The sequence below is a fragment of the Pocillopora verrucosa genome, chromosome 8 (assembly GCF_036669915.1).
Source record: "Pocillopora verrucosa isolate sample1 chromosome 8, ASM3666991v2, whole genome shotgun sequence".
NCBI lineage: Eukaryota > Metazoa > Cnidaria > Anthozoa > Scleractinia > Pocilloporidae > Pocillopora > Pocillopora verrucosa.
Window position 1 is genome coordinate 4,589,511 of NC_089319.1, and position 16,595 is coordinate 4,606,105.

The following is a 16,595-nucleotide window of genomic DNA, read 5'->3' on the forward strand; positions in this document are numbered from 1 at the left end:
ATGGAGTCAGACGTGGATAGTCCTTTGGAATCTCCGCCGATTGCGGTATTCAGGGGATTGAGATTTATCTATTGGTGAAGGAAAACGTAGCAATAATAACCATGGCGTCTTCCAAAGCATCGAATGCCGGAATTAGCCACAAGGAGCAGAGAGAGCAGAAGGTTCTTGATGTCATGTTTCTCTGTGACGAATGGAAATCTTCAAAGGGTGGATTATCAACTTTCAATCGAGAATTTGCCATTAATTTGGCACAAGCGACGACTGGTAGCATGAAAATCCACTGTTATGTCTCTAATAGCGATGATTGGGACAGAAAAGATGCTAAACAACATGGTGTTAATTTAATCACAGCTCGAAATGTTCCTGGTTCAGCCGACCCCCTCGAGGGCTTGAAGTTTTCACCCCCAGAGCTCCCAAACCCACATCTGGTGGTAGGCCATGGAAGAAAACTGGGTTGTCCTGCGTATTCCCTCCTACAGAATACAAAGTGTAAATGGATCCAATTTGTTCACGTCTACTGTGAGGATCTTGGGAAATATAAAGAATCTGCCACGGCTGCAGAAGATACAATCGAAGAGAACGAGAAGAAGCACAAGATGGAAATTGAGTTGTGTAAAGCAGCGGATGCAGTTGTTGCCGTTGGCTCCCGTCTACAACAGAAGTACAGCAGACGTCTCCTTAAAGTTAAAGTGGAGATTATCACTCCTGGGATCTTCGGAAAGTTTTCCAATGAATCAAAATTAGCTGTAGACAGATCGGTAGTAAAGAATTTTAATGTGTCTTTGTTTGGCCGAGCTGCCTTTGAGGATCTTTCCCTTAAAGGCTATGATGTAGTTGCAAATGCCATTGGTTCTCTTGGTAAGAACTTTGAGCTGACATTTGTTGGCTCATCTCCTGGTGAACAACGAAAAGTTGAGCAATGGTTTCTTGACAACACGTGCATCAACCGCAACCAACTAACCATCCGTCGATATTGCCGTGAACAAGAGGAACTCAAGGTGATGTTCTATCAGTCAGATTTGGTTGCTCTGCCATCCCGTACCGAAGGATTTGGGCTTGTTGCCCTTGAGGCCATTTCTGCTGGTGTTCCTGTTCTTGTCTCTGGCGAATCTGGCATAGCTGAGGCTTTGCAAAAAGTAGAAGGTGGAAACACTGTCATTGTTGGATCAGGTGAAGATAAAGATGAATGGGCACGAAGGATCAGAGAGATGTATGAAGAAAGTGCAGAAGAGAGAGAAGTCAATGCCGTGAAGCTTCGCGAGAACTACAGAAAGGTTTACTCTTGGAAAGAAGAATGTGAGAGGTTTAAAGGGCTGATTGAAAATGTTGTGAAAACTGAAAATGGTGAGCCCACTTCTTTTAATTTTTCTTTTTTTTCAGTACATTTGCTTAAATTTTATGCTACATGTATGAAGCTAAATCTTATGTGTAGACTGAGCTGCATAAGATAAACTGAATACTGGTACATGTAGATAAGCACAAGAATGAGTAAAGTGCACCTTTAGTCCTGAGTTGTTACATTTATCTAGACTTGTGGTTGGACTACAAGTGTTCAAGTGCACTGTCTTTTTGAGTGCTTTTTGTTATGTTAGTGTACAGACTGAGTGTCTTATATCTGCCACCAATCAGATTGCTGCATTAGGGTATTTATCTTGCACCAATCAGATTGCCACATAAGAGTATGTATCTTGCACCAATCATATTACAGCATTAGGATATCTTACACCGTTCACAGCATTTGGGTATTGTTTTCTTGTAAATTATGTCATTGAATTAGGGGACCGTGTACAAAGAATGGTCTTAATCAGAAATTTTGGGCTCATTTGTTAAGTGTAATGGTTTTTGGCCTTTGCCTTAAGATTGAGATTTATCAGGATATGGTAGGATCACATTTGACTTTTTGTATCATTTTTAAGTTAAAACATGTTTTTTCCTTTCTTCTACTCATGATCCACATGCTAAACAACTCACATTCCATCGAGTACCATGGAAATAATGTTCAAAATCCAATCAGAACATACCCAATCATTGCATTACATGAACACTATGCAATTTTTCATGTGCTTGAATTGTACTCCACCAATCAAATTCCACTTTGCCCCTTTAGACTTTGCTCTATCATGTGTCATTTCCTTGTAAGCAACCTGCATTTTATCACATATTCAAAATGCATTTTCCAACCCACAAAAAAAAAAAATTCACACAGAACTAAATGGGACTGATGGTGAACTTTTCATGCAACTGCTACCATGGACTTAACCCAATTGCATGTCAATTCATTGTAAACAACCTGCATTTTATCATGTATTTCACATGTACAGGGCAAAGTCCAGATGGGCAACAATCAATCAAGGAGCCCTCTTTGAACTATTTTCCTCTTCTCTTGTTTAATGTATCCTAACTTATCCAAGATTATGATATATCTTTGGTTAGGGTCTATTGGAAATACAATAGAGTTTCAGTTTGCTTTTTGTCATAAAATTAGGTGGAATTCTATTTTTTGGACAACTAACTGTAGATGAATAATTTTCATTTTCTATCTGTTAGAGGAACAGCAGAGATAGTGGTCTCTTTTGCAACTATTATTTGGTGTCTTCACACAACATGCTCTCTTTCAAATGGGGAATAGAGGGTGTTGTGTGATGGGACCCAACTATGGCTGTGAAGGAGACAACAGTAAGTGTGGCGTGGATGCATTTAATTTTTGCTGAGAAGTATTTGGACAATAGAGACAATAGATCACAAAATACCTGTGTGAATTCAGATAAATTAGGTTTTTATTTTCTTTCTCTTAAGGTGAAGTAATGCAATATTTTTGTTTGTTTAAAAGTTATGCTCTTTTCCTGTTACAAAAATGAAAACATTAGTTATACAAAATGTCCTATCTTAACCCACCCAGCCAGAAAAATGACTCTTGCATGCTAGGCATGCCTATGTATCACCATGGCTAGTTCTGTTTAGATATTTCCATGTTTGAAACTAATCTTTTAGATCCATCAGAATTTTGATTCTACTATTGAATGAGATAAAGATGCAAAAGAAACAAAAATTGAGGCAATATATATACACTGTATGTGGTAATCATTTTCATTTCATCAATACGTTGTTGGTATCTATTCATTGGTAACAAGCTCTATGTTTGATTGGTGTTGCCTCATTGTAATGTTCTCACATTTCAGTGGTTAATTAGGTAGAAGGTGGAAAAAACCTTGTTATATTAGGATTAAATGTGACTGTTACAATTTAACAGGTGGTGAAATGAATATTAAGGTTGATGTGAATTACTTGAAACCTAAAGAACAGAATATGCAGACTGGCATGTTGGCAACAGAGACTGTCAGATGCCAAGAGGTTATACTGCCAAGGGTATCTGCTACATCAGCTGCATCTGGAAGTGCGTCTTGTCCACAAACAGAAGATCTCCACACTCGTAAAGAGGAAATCTTTCTATCAATTATTTTAAATTATTTCAATGCCATAAAGCCACAGTCTATTGAAGAGTTCAATAGGTTTATGGAATATGCAGAAAAAATGAGGTTCATCATTACTGGTGTCTCTAAAGGAAGTTTGGTGATAACGGTGAGGTGTGAATCTCTAATGATCTTGGAGGACTTGTGGACAGATTACTCATCTGGTCATCTTGATGAAGTGGTTCAGAATTGTTTTGTAACTGAGGAGATCTTGAAGGAACTGAACCTGGCTGAGCTGAGGCTGAAGACAACAATAGACATAGAAGAGTACAATGCATGCAAAATGTTCTTTGAGAAAGATGCACTTAGAGGTTGGTAGAAAGAATGTAACAAGGCCTGGTCCTACTATGAATTATTTGTCAAGGGCTTTTAATGAAATCCATCAGTCTTTCCACATGATGTATGGTAAGGTACATGTCATGAAGGGATGGGTCCAGTTTTTATATCAAGAGTTAGGGAACTTGTCTCTTGAACAAATTCATGCTGACTACTGTATGTAAACCATGCCAATGCAAGAAGTAATTTGTTTGCAAGATGTTTCATTTGATGTTTTGTTCTTCTCAAACATCTCTTCCCAGTAGCCTGTTATCTTTCCTACTAAGACATGTGGCTCAGTATTTCCTCTCTACAGGGTTGTATTTATCTTTCCTTAATTTATTCGATTGCATCCATTAATCAAAGGTTAATTGGCAAGACTTTTGTTGGAGGAACCATGAAAGAAAATTTTTTCTAGTTTTTGCATGTTGTGTGTTTTTAAAAATAGTTTGAGGTGTCTTTATCTTTTAAAATGTGTGTCTTCTTGTAAATCTGATTTTAGATGCTTTATCCTCTGAATTCCACTCCACAAGTTCAACCAGTGAAAGCCCACAAAAAAAAGAACAATGGGAAAAAAGTGAACAGAAGACAAAGATTATGGAGACAGCAAAATTGGAAGGTGAAAAAGAAATTAAAAACTTGTATTAATTTATTATGGAAAGTTTTTGTGAACAGTAATAACAATTATGTGATAAATCTTTGAAGAATAATTTCAGTGCAATAATGTGGCATCAATAATTTAATATAATTGTACACAGTTCCACTTATGGGAACTAAATATTTGTAGAGAAGCTGTGAATGTTAATCTCTCCATTTTTTACCTTGACACTGTATGTGGAAATACAGAAACCTTTTGTAAAAGACTAAAGGCAGGTACATGTAGATAACATGCTATCATTGAATGCATGCTAGATTGCATGATTTATTTCTGTAAGTGTTTTGATATGGATAAACTAGCAGTAATAGTTCCCTTTCAGTCACCATTAACTTTTTCCCACTTTCTTCCATCTTGCAAATACATGTATGAAATTTGTCATGTTACAAAAATTTTGTGTACTGGGTACTATTTAATTGGAGGATTGGTGTGCGATTTCAGGTTTTAGGAGAAGGAACACTGGAACACAAGCAGACTATTATCCAATATATATATATTATCCAATATGTTTGAAGTTTAATGTGATATTAATGGTTTCAAGTGCAGCTGAAGCACAATTTTAACTTGGACACTTTGCTCCAAATCAACAGATCAGAAATTAAACATCAAAGTTGATGTGGAACATATGAAACGTGCAGATCAAGATGCTTATAGTACAGCTTCAGTTTTAGCTTTGGAGCCAGCAGGATATCAGAAGGCATCCACAGCTTCAGGCCCAAAGAGAAAAACAGAATCTGATGCAGATTTAGAAGATCCCCAACCACTCAAAAAGAAAGTCTTGTGCTTAATTGCCATGAATTACCTTGATACTACACCAGCACAGAGCAGGGATGAACACAATGAGTTTAAGGAATACTTACAAGAAATGAAGGTCTTCATTACAGGTGTTTCTATGGAAAGGTTGGTGATAACAGTAAAGTGTGATTCTCTCTCGAGCTTGGAGGAATTATGGGACGATTACTCTTGTGGCCTTTTGGATAAGATGGTACGAGATTGTTTTGTAACTGAAAAGATCTTGAAGGAACTTAACCTGGCAGAACTGAAGCTGAAAACAACGATGGACACAGAAGAGTACAATGCATACAAACTGTACTTTCTTGAGAAGGATGCACTCAGAGGTCAGTTGAAAGAAAGAAAAAGGCCTGGTCTTTCAGAAAAATGTTTTGAAATGAATAAAAACACAATGCATCACTCATTCAACATGGTGCACCATAGGGTTAACAGAGGTGTAGAGGGGGTCCAGGTTTTGACCAAGATATTCAACCAATTGTTTCATGACTAAGCTCATGCTTACTATGTATACAATGACAATCTGTAGCTAGAAGTGATTTGTTTTCAAGAAATTTCCTAGTATATTTTCCTTTCTGTCTGCTTGTATTTATCTTTGGCTCCAAATATAAACAAAATAAAACAAGCTAAAATAAAACTTGGCAAGATTTTAGTTGGAGAAGCTATAAAAGAAAATGTTACCTGTATTTGTGTGTGGGGTTTTTATAAAAATGATTTGAGGTGTGTTGTATGGTTTTGAATGTCAGTATTTAGTGATTGCCCCATTATTTGTTTTCTTTTAAATCTGATTTTAGGTGCCTCATCTTCTGAATTCCACTCCATAAGTTCAACCAGTGAAAGTCCACAAAATCAAGAAGAGCTGAAAAAATGGAAACAGAAGACGAAGATTGTTGAGACAGAGAAACTGAAAGGTGAAAACAAAATTAAAAGATGTATTAAGTTATTATGGAAAGTTTTTGTGAACAGTAATAACAATTTATTATTTGACAAAGCTTTGAAGAATTATCTCAATGCAGTAATGCAGTGTTACATGTAGTATTATTTTAAGAGTACAACTTATGGGGAACAACTTACAGCGCATCTGAAGAGAGGCTTTGAATGCTGATCTCTTCCTGTACTTTTTGTTCTTAGCTACTTCACCACTCACTGTAAAACCCACCACTGGTCATGGAAAAGAACTTATAGGAAAAGCACAGGGAAGGAAAGGTGAACAGGAAGCTCAGTTTGAATTAATATCTGTAGTGAATATGTTCAGTATGTTTAGTTATTATGTCAAGTGTAAAAAAGTGTGCTTTTGGGATTAAACGTTTAAGGTTGTAAGGGTCTTTAGGGTAAAACTAACCTGACAATTATTTGAAATACTCTCAGTTCTTCATAAAAAAGATTAATTTGAAAGAAATTAAAACCCAATTTAGTTTTCCCTAAATTTTGTATCTTGGATAAATTTCATGCACTATATAGAGATGGTCACATGACTCGTTGGTTTGCCGTGTTATCATCTCTCAAATGAAAGTAACACCTTGAATACTAATATTGCTGTAAATAATGTAAAATACATAAATGTAATGCTAGAAATGCTAATTCTCAGTACAACTTTGTTTTTAGGCATGCTGCCTCTTCATGGATCTTACACCTCTGATCCTGAAGAAGAACTAGAAGAGCTACGTATGAAACTTCAAAGTATGAAAGGTGAATGAAAAAATACTATGATGAGTAGCACAATCACCATGCCCATAGGGGGTTGACTGCAAACTTTCAATGATTTCTTCTGTTTTACATTTTCATTGAAGCCAAATCTTTGCTTACAGGTAAAGTTGTTCTTATTGATTATAGTAAAAGCAAAAAATCAGAAAACCACATTGCTGTCTTTGAGAAAATACCCGTGAAAGATGAAATGGAGCCAATTTTGGTTGTAACGCGTAACATAATCTCAGTGGTAAAATTTTTTAAATACATTTTTCACTGAAAGAAAGCTCGTTTGAGCAAACAAATTACACCTAATGATAACACACAATAAACACTACATTTGAGCAAAACTTTGACATTTCAAGTTTATTAAAACACATAGAAAAGATTTATCATTCTTAAGTATCCTTTGTGTAATGCTGGGTTTCAGAATTTGGAAGTACACCAAGTTGTTGTCCGCAGAATGACTGAACTGGAATCCTGTGGGAACAAAAACACATTAACCAAATGCTCATACTTGGTGTTCTAAAATAGCGAAAAATCAGTCTAAAGGATTGACTATAAACGGAGAAATATCAGTGTAAAACGGTCGCTACAGTTTTGTAAAACCTGATTACACAACAATATTTTTCATCAACTTACCTGCTCCTTTGCTACTATACTTCAAATACGGCAAAGTCGGGTTTCGAAATCGATTACACTTCAATGCTCATAAGTTTCTCTTGTCATTTTTAAGTTTTTGGGTCCATATCTTTAGAAACGGCCAAAATATTCACTTTTGACCAAGTCGCTACGCTTTTTACCATGTTGACGCCATATTGAGAACGGAGTCTTGCCACAAATGCCACCAAAAGCGCTGTGTCGGGAGTCTTCAAGCTCAATAATTTTTCTGAGATTTAGCCATCCGTAAATATCACTTCAGGTGCGCTTGACAAGAGGTATGGTTAACAAAAAGGAAGAAAAGCTTGCGAGGATCAAAGAGTGGAGGAGGAAAAAGCAGGAAAAGAATAGGCTAAGGAATCTAAAATATAATGAAAAGAATCGCAATAAGAGAGCTGAATTTCCAATAGAAAAATGGTGATGTGATCTTCAAGTTGTAAAAAGAGGCAGAAAGTCAGTTTTTAGAGTGCCAGTTGATCTCACTAGGGAGATACTAGCCTCCATGTAATACAAAATGTTATTATTTCTACTTTTTACTGTGTCAGTGAACTCGAAATTGATTATTTGTGAAAAAGACCACACCCACAAGGGATTATGGGTAAATACAAATTTGAATCAAATGTGACAAAAATAAAATAGTTTGAAATAAATCAGTTGTTATAGTAAATGTATAGTACATGTTGCTATTAAAAGTAACAACATGAATTGTTTCTTTGTACTTTACCCCTTAAGGTTGACTCCCATTGCTGTGGACATCCTTGGGGGGAGATTTAGTGTCTGTAATAGCAAAAAGTTTGTAATAATGGGGTACAAGAGAAATAAACATTTGTTTTGTTTCTTAACATATGAAATAAAGTTTCCACAAACCAGAAAAAGATCTGGCTGTGAGCAGAAAATTTCATATGTTCACACCCAATTGAAGAATGGTTTCTTTATTTCCCTTTTTCATAATGTTGGTTCATAGTATGCTAGTCATGATTTTGGACAGAGTAAATAAGTGTCTGTTACAACAAAAGAAAAAACAAGTGAGAAGTCATGCTGGGGGGCAGGAAAGAGTCTGCATTATTGCAATAGCAAGAGTCAGGTATAGAGGGAATTTATTTCAGTCATTTCTGTATGTGTTTCTACTTCAGCTAAAGATGGTATTGAGTTGGCATGCATAATAGTTGTTTTAAACAATGATCATTGGAGTTATAATGGAGAACTAAGACTATTTAACTTTAACACGACTATAATTTGCTGTTTGCACAGGTATACCTGTTGTTATCTTTTATATGTAAAGTAAGACACTAAATTTTGAAAAGCTTTGTATACCTTTGCTCTCAGGTTCTTCATCTCCTCCTCTTCTTTCCACCATTGATCTTGAAGAAAAACTGAGGAGAGTATGTGTGAACCTTAAGATGCTTAGAGTGGAAGGTGAATAGAAAAATTCATTTCCTATCATTTTTAGGAAGAAACTGATCCAAGAATGCTGTCCATAAAGTTTGCCTAGGTTTAAAATGAGCTAACATATTAAATAGGTAAAAACCAAACATTTTCAACACCAGGTCATCATCACCCTGATGATGACCTAGTGTTGAAAATGTTTGGTTTTTATTACTTTTTAAAAACATTTTAGCTATGTAAATAGCTCAATGCCTTTGAATATTTTCACCTTTTTTTCTAGTAAATACTTTAGAGAGAAATTATTCCTTATCTGAGATATTAACCTTTTCCTGTCTTTATTTTCATCTAAGAATACTGTTAAATGCTCTCAGCTTTTATTCAGTAACTTGGTTTACTTAAGGAACATATTTTCAATTCAGTTTTACCTCTAAATCCATAATTTCAGTCAAAGGTAGTATTGAATTGGCTGCAGCATGTGATAATGAAAAAATACTTAGATAGCTAATTTCATTGTTCTCTCCCTTGACCTCAATAGATGTTGTTATGCCTTTACTTTTTATATCAGGTGAGGCACTTAGTGCTAAATATATTTCTGTTTACCTTTGCTCTCAGGTGGTTTTCCTGTCCTTCTATTTTCAACCATTGATCTTGAGAAAAAACTAGATGAACTATGCAGTAAGTTTCAGATGCTCAGAATGAAAGGTGAATATAAAATGTTTATTGATTCATTATCAGAGAGAAATAAATCCAAGAATGCTATTTAAGGCGTTAACCCTTGTATCGAATTATCACTTTCCAAGGAAAATTTTTCCTTATTTTAAAGAACCTTTTATCTGATTTTATTACTATTGATGAATGCTTCTACTTCTTATTCTAATCATATGCATTTTCAAGGGGAAATTTTCCTTAGTAAAGATAGCCCTGCTTCCTTTATAGTTAATTAGTACTGTACTGTACTAAAGTACCTGTACTTTCAAGTATTATGTAAAGTGTTAGCTTTTGTATTAATTTTTTGTTTATTTGTTTTTCCTTATTCTGTGCCGTGGCAAAAGAGAGTATTAAGTTGGGCTGTGGCTTAATATGATGAAACAATTTTTCTCAATGGTTGATTTCAACAATTACCATAGGAGATTAATCAGAAAACTGACACTATAATTGTGCTATCACATGACCCTAACACAATGTGCAGTGTTAGTGTAATGCCTGTTTTTAACCATTTATGTGAGGTAAGGTGTTGAATGGTAAATACAGTGAATCTTACTGTTTACCTTACCTTTCAGGTACTTTGCCTCCCCCTGGACTCTTTACTGCTGATCTTGAAGAGGAACTTAAGGGACTTCGTACAGAACTTAACAGACTCAGAATGAAAGGTGAGTGAAACATGTTTATTGGCTTCATTGAACAGGGAAAAAGAAAAACGGAAAGTGATGCAAGGAAATGGTTCCACTAGTATTTTAGGCGTTTTTAAACGTAAAAAGCTGAAAGGTTTTAGTTTGTCATGGAGAACACCTAATTGTATTTTATTACATACATAATGATGAAATACCAGAATTTTTCCTTTTACTAAAAAGTCATATCTTCATCGCGCGCAGTGAAATGCTATTTTTCGCTTTCACGTGTGAGGATATTGGTGTCACCTTGGTTACTAACATGACTAGCCAATCACAAGAGAGCTTCCTGCTCAGGCCGGTTCTTTTGCTGTTATATAATTTTTCTCTTCATTAGAATTTTGACTTTTTTGAACAGAAAATATAAATATTATTGTCTTTATTTCTCCTGTATAACTTTATATCCCAGTTTCATAACATTTTTATGACAGGCATTTTGCGATAGGTGACCACTTTAATTGCACTATTTTGCTGTTTCGAAAATGAATTTAAAAAAAGTTGTCTTTTATGTAGGAATTTCATCAGTATCTATAAAATAAACAGAACATTACATGCCCGCTTGGGGATAGGAATTTTATCTTCTCGTGCTGAAAGTATCTCTCACGAGTGAGCAAAGTGAACGAGTGAGAGATACTTCCAGCATGAGAAGATAAAATTCGTACCTCCAAGCGGGCATGTAATATCCTCTATATCTTCTCTCAAATATCTAAGCCCTGCATGCAACTTGCAAATCATCTGCGCCACTCATTACATGTTAAAACATGGAATGATGTGTATCTACTCCATATTTAAGGCAAACCCCTTCTCTTATATAATGCTTTCAACCAAGAATGCTGTTAAATTCTTTAAACCATTTTGCTGTTTACTTCTTCTCTCAGGTAGCTCACATCCCCTCGTTTCCACCACTGAAGTACAACTCGACGAACTACTCAAGCAACTTCAGAAATGGAAGAAGGAAGGTGAATACATAATGCACGTTTAGAGAGAAAATAATCGAAGTTGATAAGTATTAAAATGCTTCCAGTTCTCTTTAGAATTACATTACCGCTCGCGTATACGTTAACCGAAAAAAGGAAAAATAAAACGCGCCAAAATTCGCATGCAATTGCGATTAAAAAAAATGTGCGCGTCAAAAAATTGCACGTGCGCGCATAAGCTTGATACATCTGCCTCATTAGTATATATGAAGTAATCCTTTTGTTTTTTTATGGTTGGCGGTTTACCGTTTTAGAGAATAGGCTGCAATGTAACAGGACTAAAATACTGCACAGCTATCAACGACAAGCAAACTTGTTCGTTTCAATCACCGTTCTAACCGACCTTCCCGATATGCTGTTACAAACTACTTCGACTTCGTAATCGGAATATATAATTGATTTATCATTTTCCAACGGAATTCTTTTATCAAAATAGCTATTTGTCACTCGGTTAAAAAAAAATCATTCGTCCCAACCGCTTGGGAATCCATTCAAAATAAATTTATTCTCAGTGTATCGTAATTCGGTAGAATCAGCTAAGGCGCTCGTTTGTAACCAGTTGTCGCGCTCTGAATGCAAACCCACACGCGAATGTTTATTTCATAGCTTTATCATCGGTGAACATGCTGTTCTCGAAAACCCGTTTGTTCATTGCGCCATTTATACAAAAACTAATAAGTTCCACTAGCTTATTTTAATGGTGTTGTGTTACAGTATGCTTACCTGTCACGACTAAGTCTTGTTCTTACTCATAAGCAAATTTTTATCAGAAACCGGATTTGCTTCTTGTTTTAATATTTGTGAAATCATCGATTGATATACACCAAATTGCTCGAAAAAGGGAAGGGAAACATTAAATGGATCATGTCTAAAAGTAAACACGAGTGACCGCTAGTAACCACTAATGAAAAAGCGAAAAAAATTAATCATTAACTAAAATAAAAATAATTGATTAGAAAAGAAAAATATTACAGTGAATTTTATGGGAAATATTAAAGGAAAAAGAACTGTAAGGCTGATTTAGACAACCAAAAAAAAGGATTTTAAGCTTTCTGAATGACTAATAAAAAATATATATTTAATATAATTAATACATTAATTTAATCAATAGATCCTTAAAACATTTTTAAAAGCTATTTTTTTCGGCAAAACGATACGATTGCGTTACTTCAGTCGACGACCCAAAGGTCAAACTATGAATGAAGCGTTGACAACTAGACTTTACTTATTACAGAATACAAGGAAAAAATCACATTCGAACTTAACAGAAATTTAGATCTTGTTATAAGCTTTCTTAAAATCTTACAATAAAATCACGTGTCATGCACAGTCAAGAAATGATTCGAAAAACGGAAACATCGGAGCATTTACCTTTTTTCCTTTTATTCGGGGTTTTTATTGAATGAGGGCTACAGTTCTTTTTAATATTTTAATTAATATTATTCGTTTAATATATCCCATTAAATTCACTGCAATATTTTTCTTATTATTGTTTTTATTTTGGTTAATGATTAACTTTTTCCCGCTTTTTCACTCATGGTCATTCGTGGTCATTCATGGTCATTCATGCGTACTTTTGCACTTGATCGTCAAAGTTGCAATTGTCTATTGTAGCGGAGCTCGCTTAGCGTAGCCTCATAATTATACAAAATAATAGTAACCCATCAAGCCGAAAAAATTTGGATGTACGACCGTACGACCGACCGTACAAGGTGCTACTTTTAGCATGCACGGCCAACTGTACCACTTATCTTATAATCAGTCCTCTACACGGAAACGGAGAAGTTGCGAATGAAAATCCATTAATATTACCACGCACTTTATCCATAGTAGGGGCTTTAGTTTTGTTGAAGAGACGTGCGGGAAAAAAAATGCGAGCTCCGCTTTAGGCTGGCCTAAATCTATATATAATGTGAAGTCGGTTTTCACATGCTGTGCGACTTTTTATGCCGCGACTAAAACTCATGGCAAATTTAGCTCAGCAAAAGGTATTTAAACAGGTTTACAACGCGAAAACGCGGCCATCTTTCATGCCTAATGGTTCGTTATTATTCATACCACTCAGTAAAAGAAAAATAATTAATAATACTTAATTTTAGTCACGCGCGTTATCGTTGTGGGGATCTATCCCTCCACTAGCCAAGACCTCCTGAACAAAGTACTCGACTTAGCTTCAGCCTACGACATCATCAACGACGAAGAAACATCATGTAACACATGCAAAACATTCGATCCCTATGCACAAACAGCAACCTTGGCTAAAGAAAGTCGATACAAAATTTGACGTCCCAATGGGCAGCTACGACGGTGCTGAAAAATGCGAGCTAGTGGGAAGCCTTTCCTCCTTTCCCAACGGCAAAACCTCAACATCAACATTGGACTTTACCGAGACTGCGGACTGGCCATTTCAAACGCCACACCGAGAGAAACAGACAACAGAAAATATGCCGAGGTTTTTTTCGACGAGGCGTCGTAAGAAGTTGTTCCGTTATGGTAGAGGAATATTTAACCATCGCAGAACGATTTCTCACAACGCCTCGTCGAAAAAATCGATCAATTTTTACGCAGAATGCACTAGAATTACAGTACCGCTCGTGTATACATTAACCAAAAAACGCGCGTGCAAATGCGAATTTAAAAACAATGTGCGCGTCAAAAAAACCGCACGTGCGCGCATAAGCTTGATACGTTTGCCTCGTTTGTAGATATGAGGTAATCCTTTTGTTTTTCTATTGTTGGCGGTTTACCGTTTTAAAGAATAGACTAAATAGAAAAACGAATAGAAAAAAATAGAAATAATAGAATAGAAAAACAAAAGGATTACCTCATATATTCTAAAGAGGCAGATGTATCAAGCTTATGCGCACACGTGCGATCTTTTGACGTGCACATTTTTTTAAATTCGCAATTGCATGCTATTTATGGCTACAATGTAACAGGACTAAAATACTACCCTGCTACCAACGACAAGAAAACTTGTTCGTTTCAATCGCTGTTCTAACCGACCTTCCCGATATGCTGTTACAAACTACTGCGACTTCGTAATCGGAATATACGAATGATTTATCATTTTTCAACGAAATTCTTTTATCAAAATTTGTCACTTCGTATTAAAAAAACATCCGTAACAACGGCTTGACTGGTTATGGTTACCTGTCACGACTATGGTTACCTGTCACGACTATGTCTTGTTCTCACTCATATGCATATTTTTATTGGAAACCGGATTTGTTTCTTGTTTTAATATTTGTAAAATCATCGAGCGATGTTCACCAAATTGCTCATAAAAGCGAAGGGGAAAATTCAATGCAGGCTACATTTAGTTCAAGTTTGTAAGACTCGCAGACGCGTGCAATTGGACAAAACATCAATACGGCGATACTTATGTCAGTCAACACAGTAATCCAGGACTTTTGGAAAATTGGTGGCTCCTAAAGGAGCCGTTTTTTCATTAAAGGAAGCTGTTACTAGGCTCTTCCTTCGCGTTGGACTACAGTAGAAATAACTTTTCGGAGGTGGCTAATGTATTTACAGCACTCAGCAGCAGTCCCAGAGTCCCTGAACCGGGGCTGTCCTGGTGTACCGGTACACGAGGGAATTCCTTTTGTTTTCATAACCATACATGGAGTTATGACGCATTCGTTAATGTTTCCTTCTTTTGTGTACCGGTACACGAGGACACAACCCCTGAACCGATGGATGCCCGCGACAAGTTCGTCCTTGTTAGTTGGCTTGTCAATGCGACGCAAGAGAATGTTTCCTGTTCGTGTCATGGGAGCTTTAAAGGATTCGTGTCCGGACTTTCAGCAGGAACAGGCCAGTATTTTATGTTATTATCTTCGAATCTTCGTCTTTGACATTGCGATTTACTACAACTTGACCTTTCATTGTAGTAATATATTGCACTCCGCAACCAAACAAATCATCAGGTGCGATGCGAAATGAAACTGTTTACATTTCTGTGCGTAAACGCTGAAGCTAGCGCCGATTGCAATGAATAAAATGAAACATTCACAATCTTAAATCGTATTGCTTCTGATCCTCATCGAAGGTGATCGAGGTAAGTTCGAAGTTTCGAGGAAATCGTCACCAGCGATGCGAACACCAAATAGTTCACATTCCGCTGCGCAAGCATTCAAGGGAACGCTAATTGCAATGAAGAAATTGGGAAGCAATATTAGTGAGTATTTGCTTCGTTACTCGCTTAATTGTACGCGTGTTTCGATGCTTTTCGATGTAAGTGACATTTTCCTTCCCAACTGATTTATCCACAACTCAAATCTGCTCGTTCTTCGATAAATTCGCGAACCGATGCGACATGCGTCAGTGGAACATTATAGCTTTTTTCATTACGTAAGTTTTCCGTTGTCGACTCGTCGCATTCTCAAACCTAAAAGTTCTTTGTTTTACACAACGATAAAATACAAAGGAATTTTATAGCACTGAATAACAAAGGCACATGAGTCGCGCATTTTTTCGACCGTGCGCGCAAAACAATCGTATATGCACGTCTGACTACCCTGAGTCTGAACGTACGTAATTCGTCTGCGCAGTTAACATATACGCAAACGGTACTGTAAAATTTTTTCCAGGGAACTCCTGCATATGCTGCCTTCTACTGCAGTAATTATTAACAATTGCTATGCTCATTGGAGGCCTTAGACATCAGTTACATTACTCCATTGGCACCCAGCACTTAGATGGAGACTGTTTTCACAAGCAGTAAATCCTAGCAACCTAGCCATCAGCCGTCATGTAGTGAGGAGAAAACCTCCCATTACACTAGAAAATAAAAATTGTCTAGAAGAAAAGGAACAAAATGCCAGGGAAAAGTGAATTTCTTCTTAGTGCAGAAAGAATACTTAAAACTGTTTAGCTTTGCGGCAATGGTTTAAGTTTATGGCGATGATTGGTTCTTAATGGTCGAGAATCATGTGCAAATGTAAAATACTCAAATGGGTGTAGCCCGTTAAGACTGTTAGCCGTCTTATAGCACTCGGTAAGCGAAGAAAATAATCTTCTCTGATGTAGAGTTAGCCATTTAAGGACCTTTAAGCGCTCTTCATATGACATATCTCGGGCAATGTTTCTGATTGCATATCTAGGTGTTCTGCGTCGTACTTTCTCTAAAATAGCCGAATCCTTTTTGAGGTGTGGAGACCACACTGGAGAGCAGTACTGAAGTATTGGACGTGCTAAACTCATGTACAATTTCGAGAACAATTTAGGATTCCTGGGGCCTTTTGTTCGACCTGTAAATCGGAACACG

General features: G+C 36.4%; 1 protein-coding gene across 2 annotated transcripts in view; it reads left to right on the forward strand.

Annotated features, from left to right (window-relative positions):
- LOC131792876 (uncharacterized) overlaps window positions 1–16,595 on the forward strand; it is a 70,314-nt gene continuing 53,719 nt past the window's right edge. The window contains exons 1-11 of one of the 2 annotated variants that reach the window (XM_066170858.1): window positions 1–1,344; window positions 3,251–3,781; window positions 4,288–4,404; window positions 5,031–5,558; window positions 6,024–6,140; window positions 6,361–6,435; window positions 6,835–6,918; window positions 8,902–8,991; window positions 9,574–9,663; window positions 10,242–10,331; window positions 11,228–11,308. In XM_066170858.1, the coding sequence (XP_066026955.1) occupies window positions 102–1,344; window positions 3,251–3,781; window positions 4,288–4,404; window positions 5,031–5,558; window positions 6,024–6,140; window positions 6,361–6,435; window positions 6,835–6,918; window positions 8,902–8,991; window positions 9,574–9,663; window positions 10,242–10,331; window positions 11,228–11,308 (3,046 nt within the window). In that variant the 5' untranslated portion in view covers window positions 1–101. The remainder of the gene's footprint in view (window positions 1,345–3,250; window positions 3,782–4,287; window positions 4,405–5,030; window positions 5,559–6,023; window positions 6,141–6,360; window positions 6,436–6,834; window positions 6,919–8,901; window positions 8,992–9,573; window positions 9,664–10,241; window positions 10,332–11,227; window positions 11,309–16,595) is intronic. The other variant, XM_066170856.1, reaches the window with a different exon arrangement.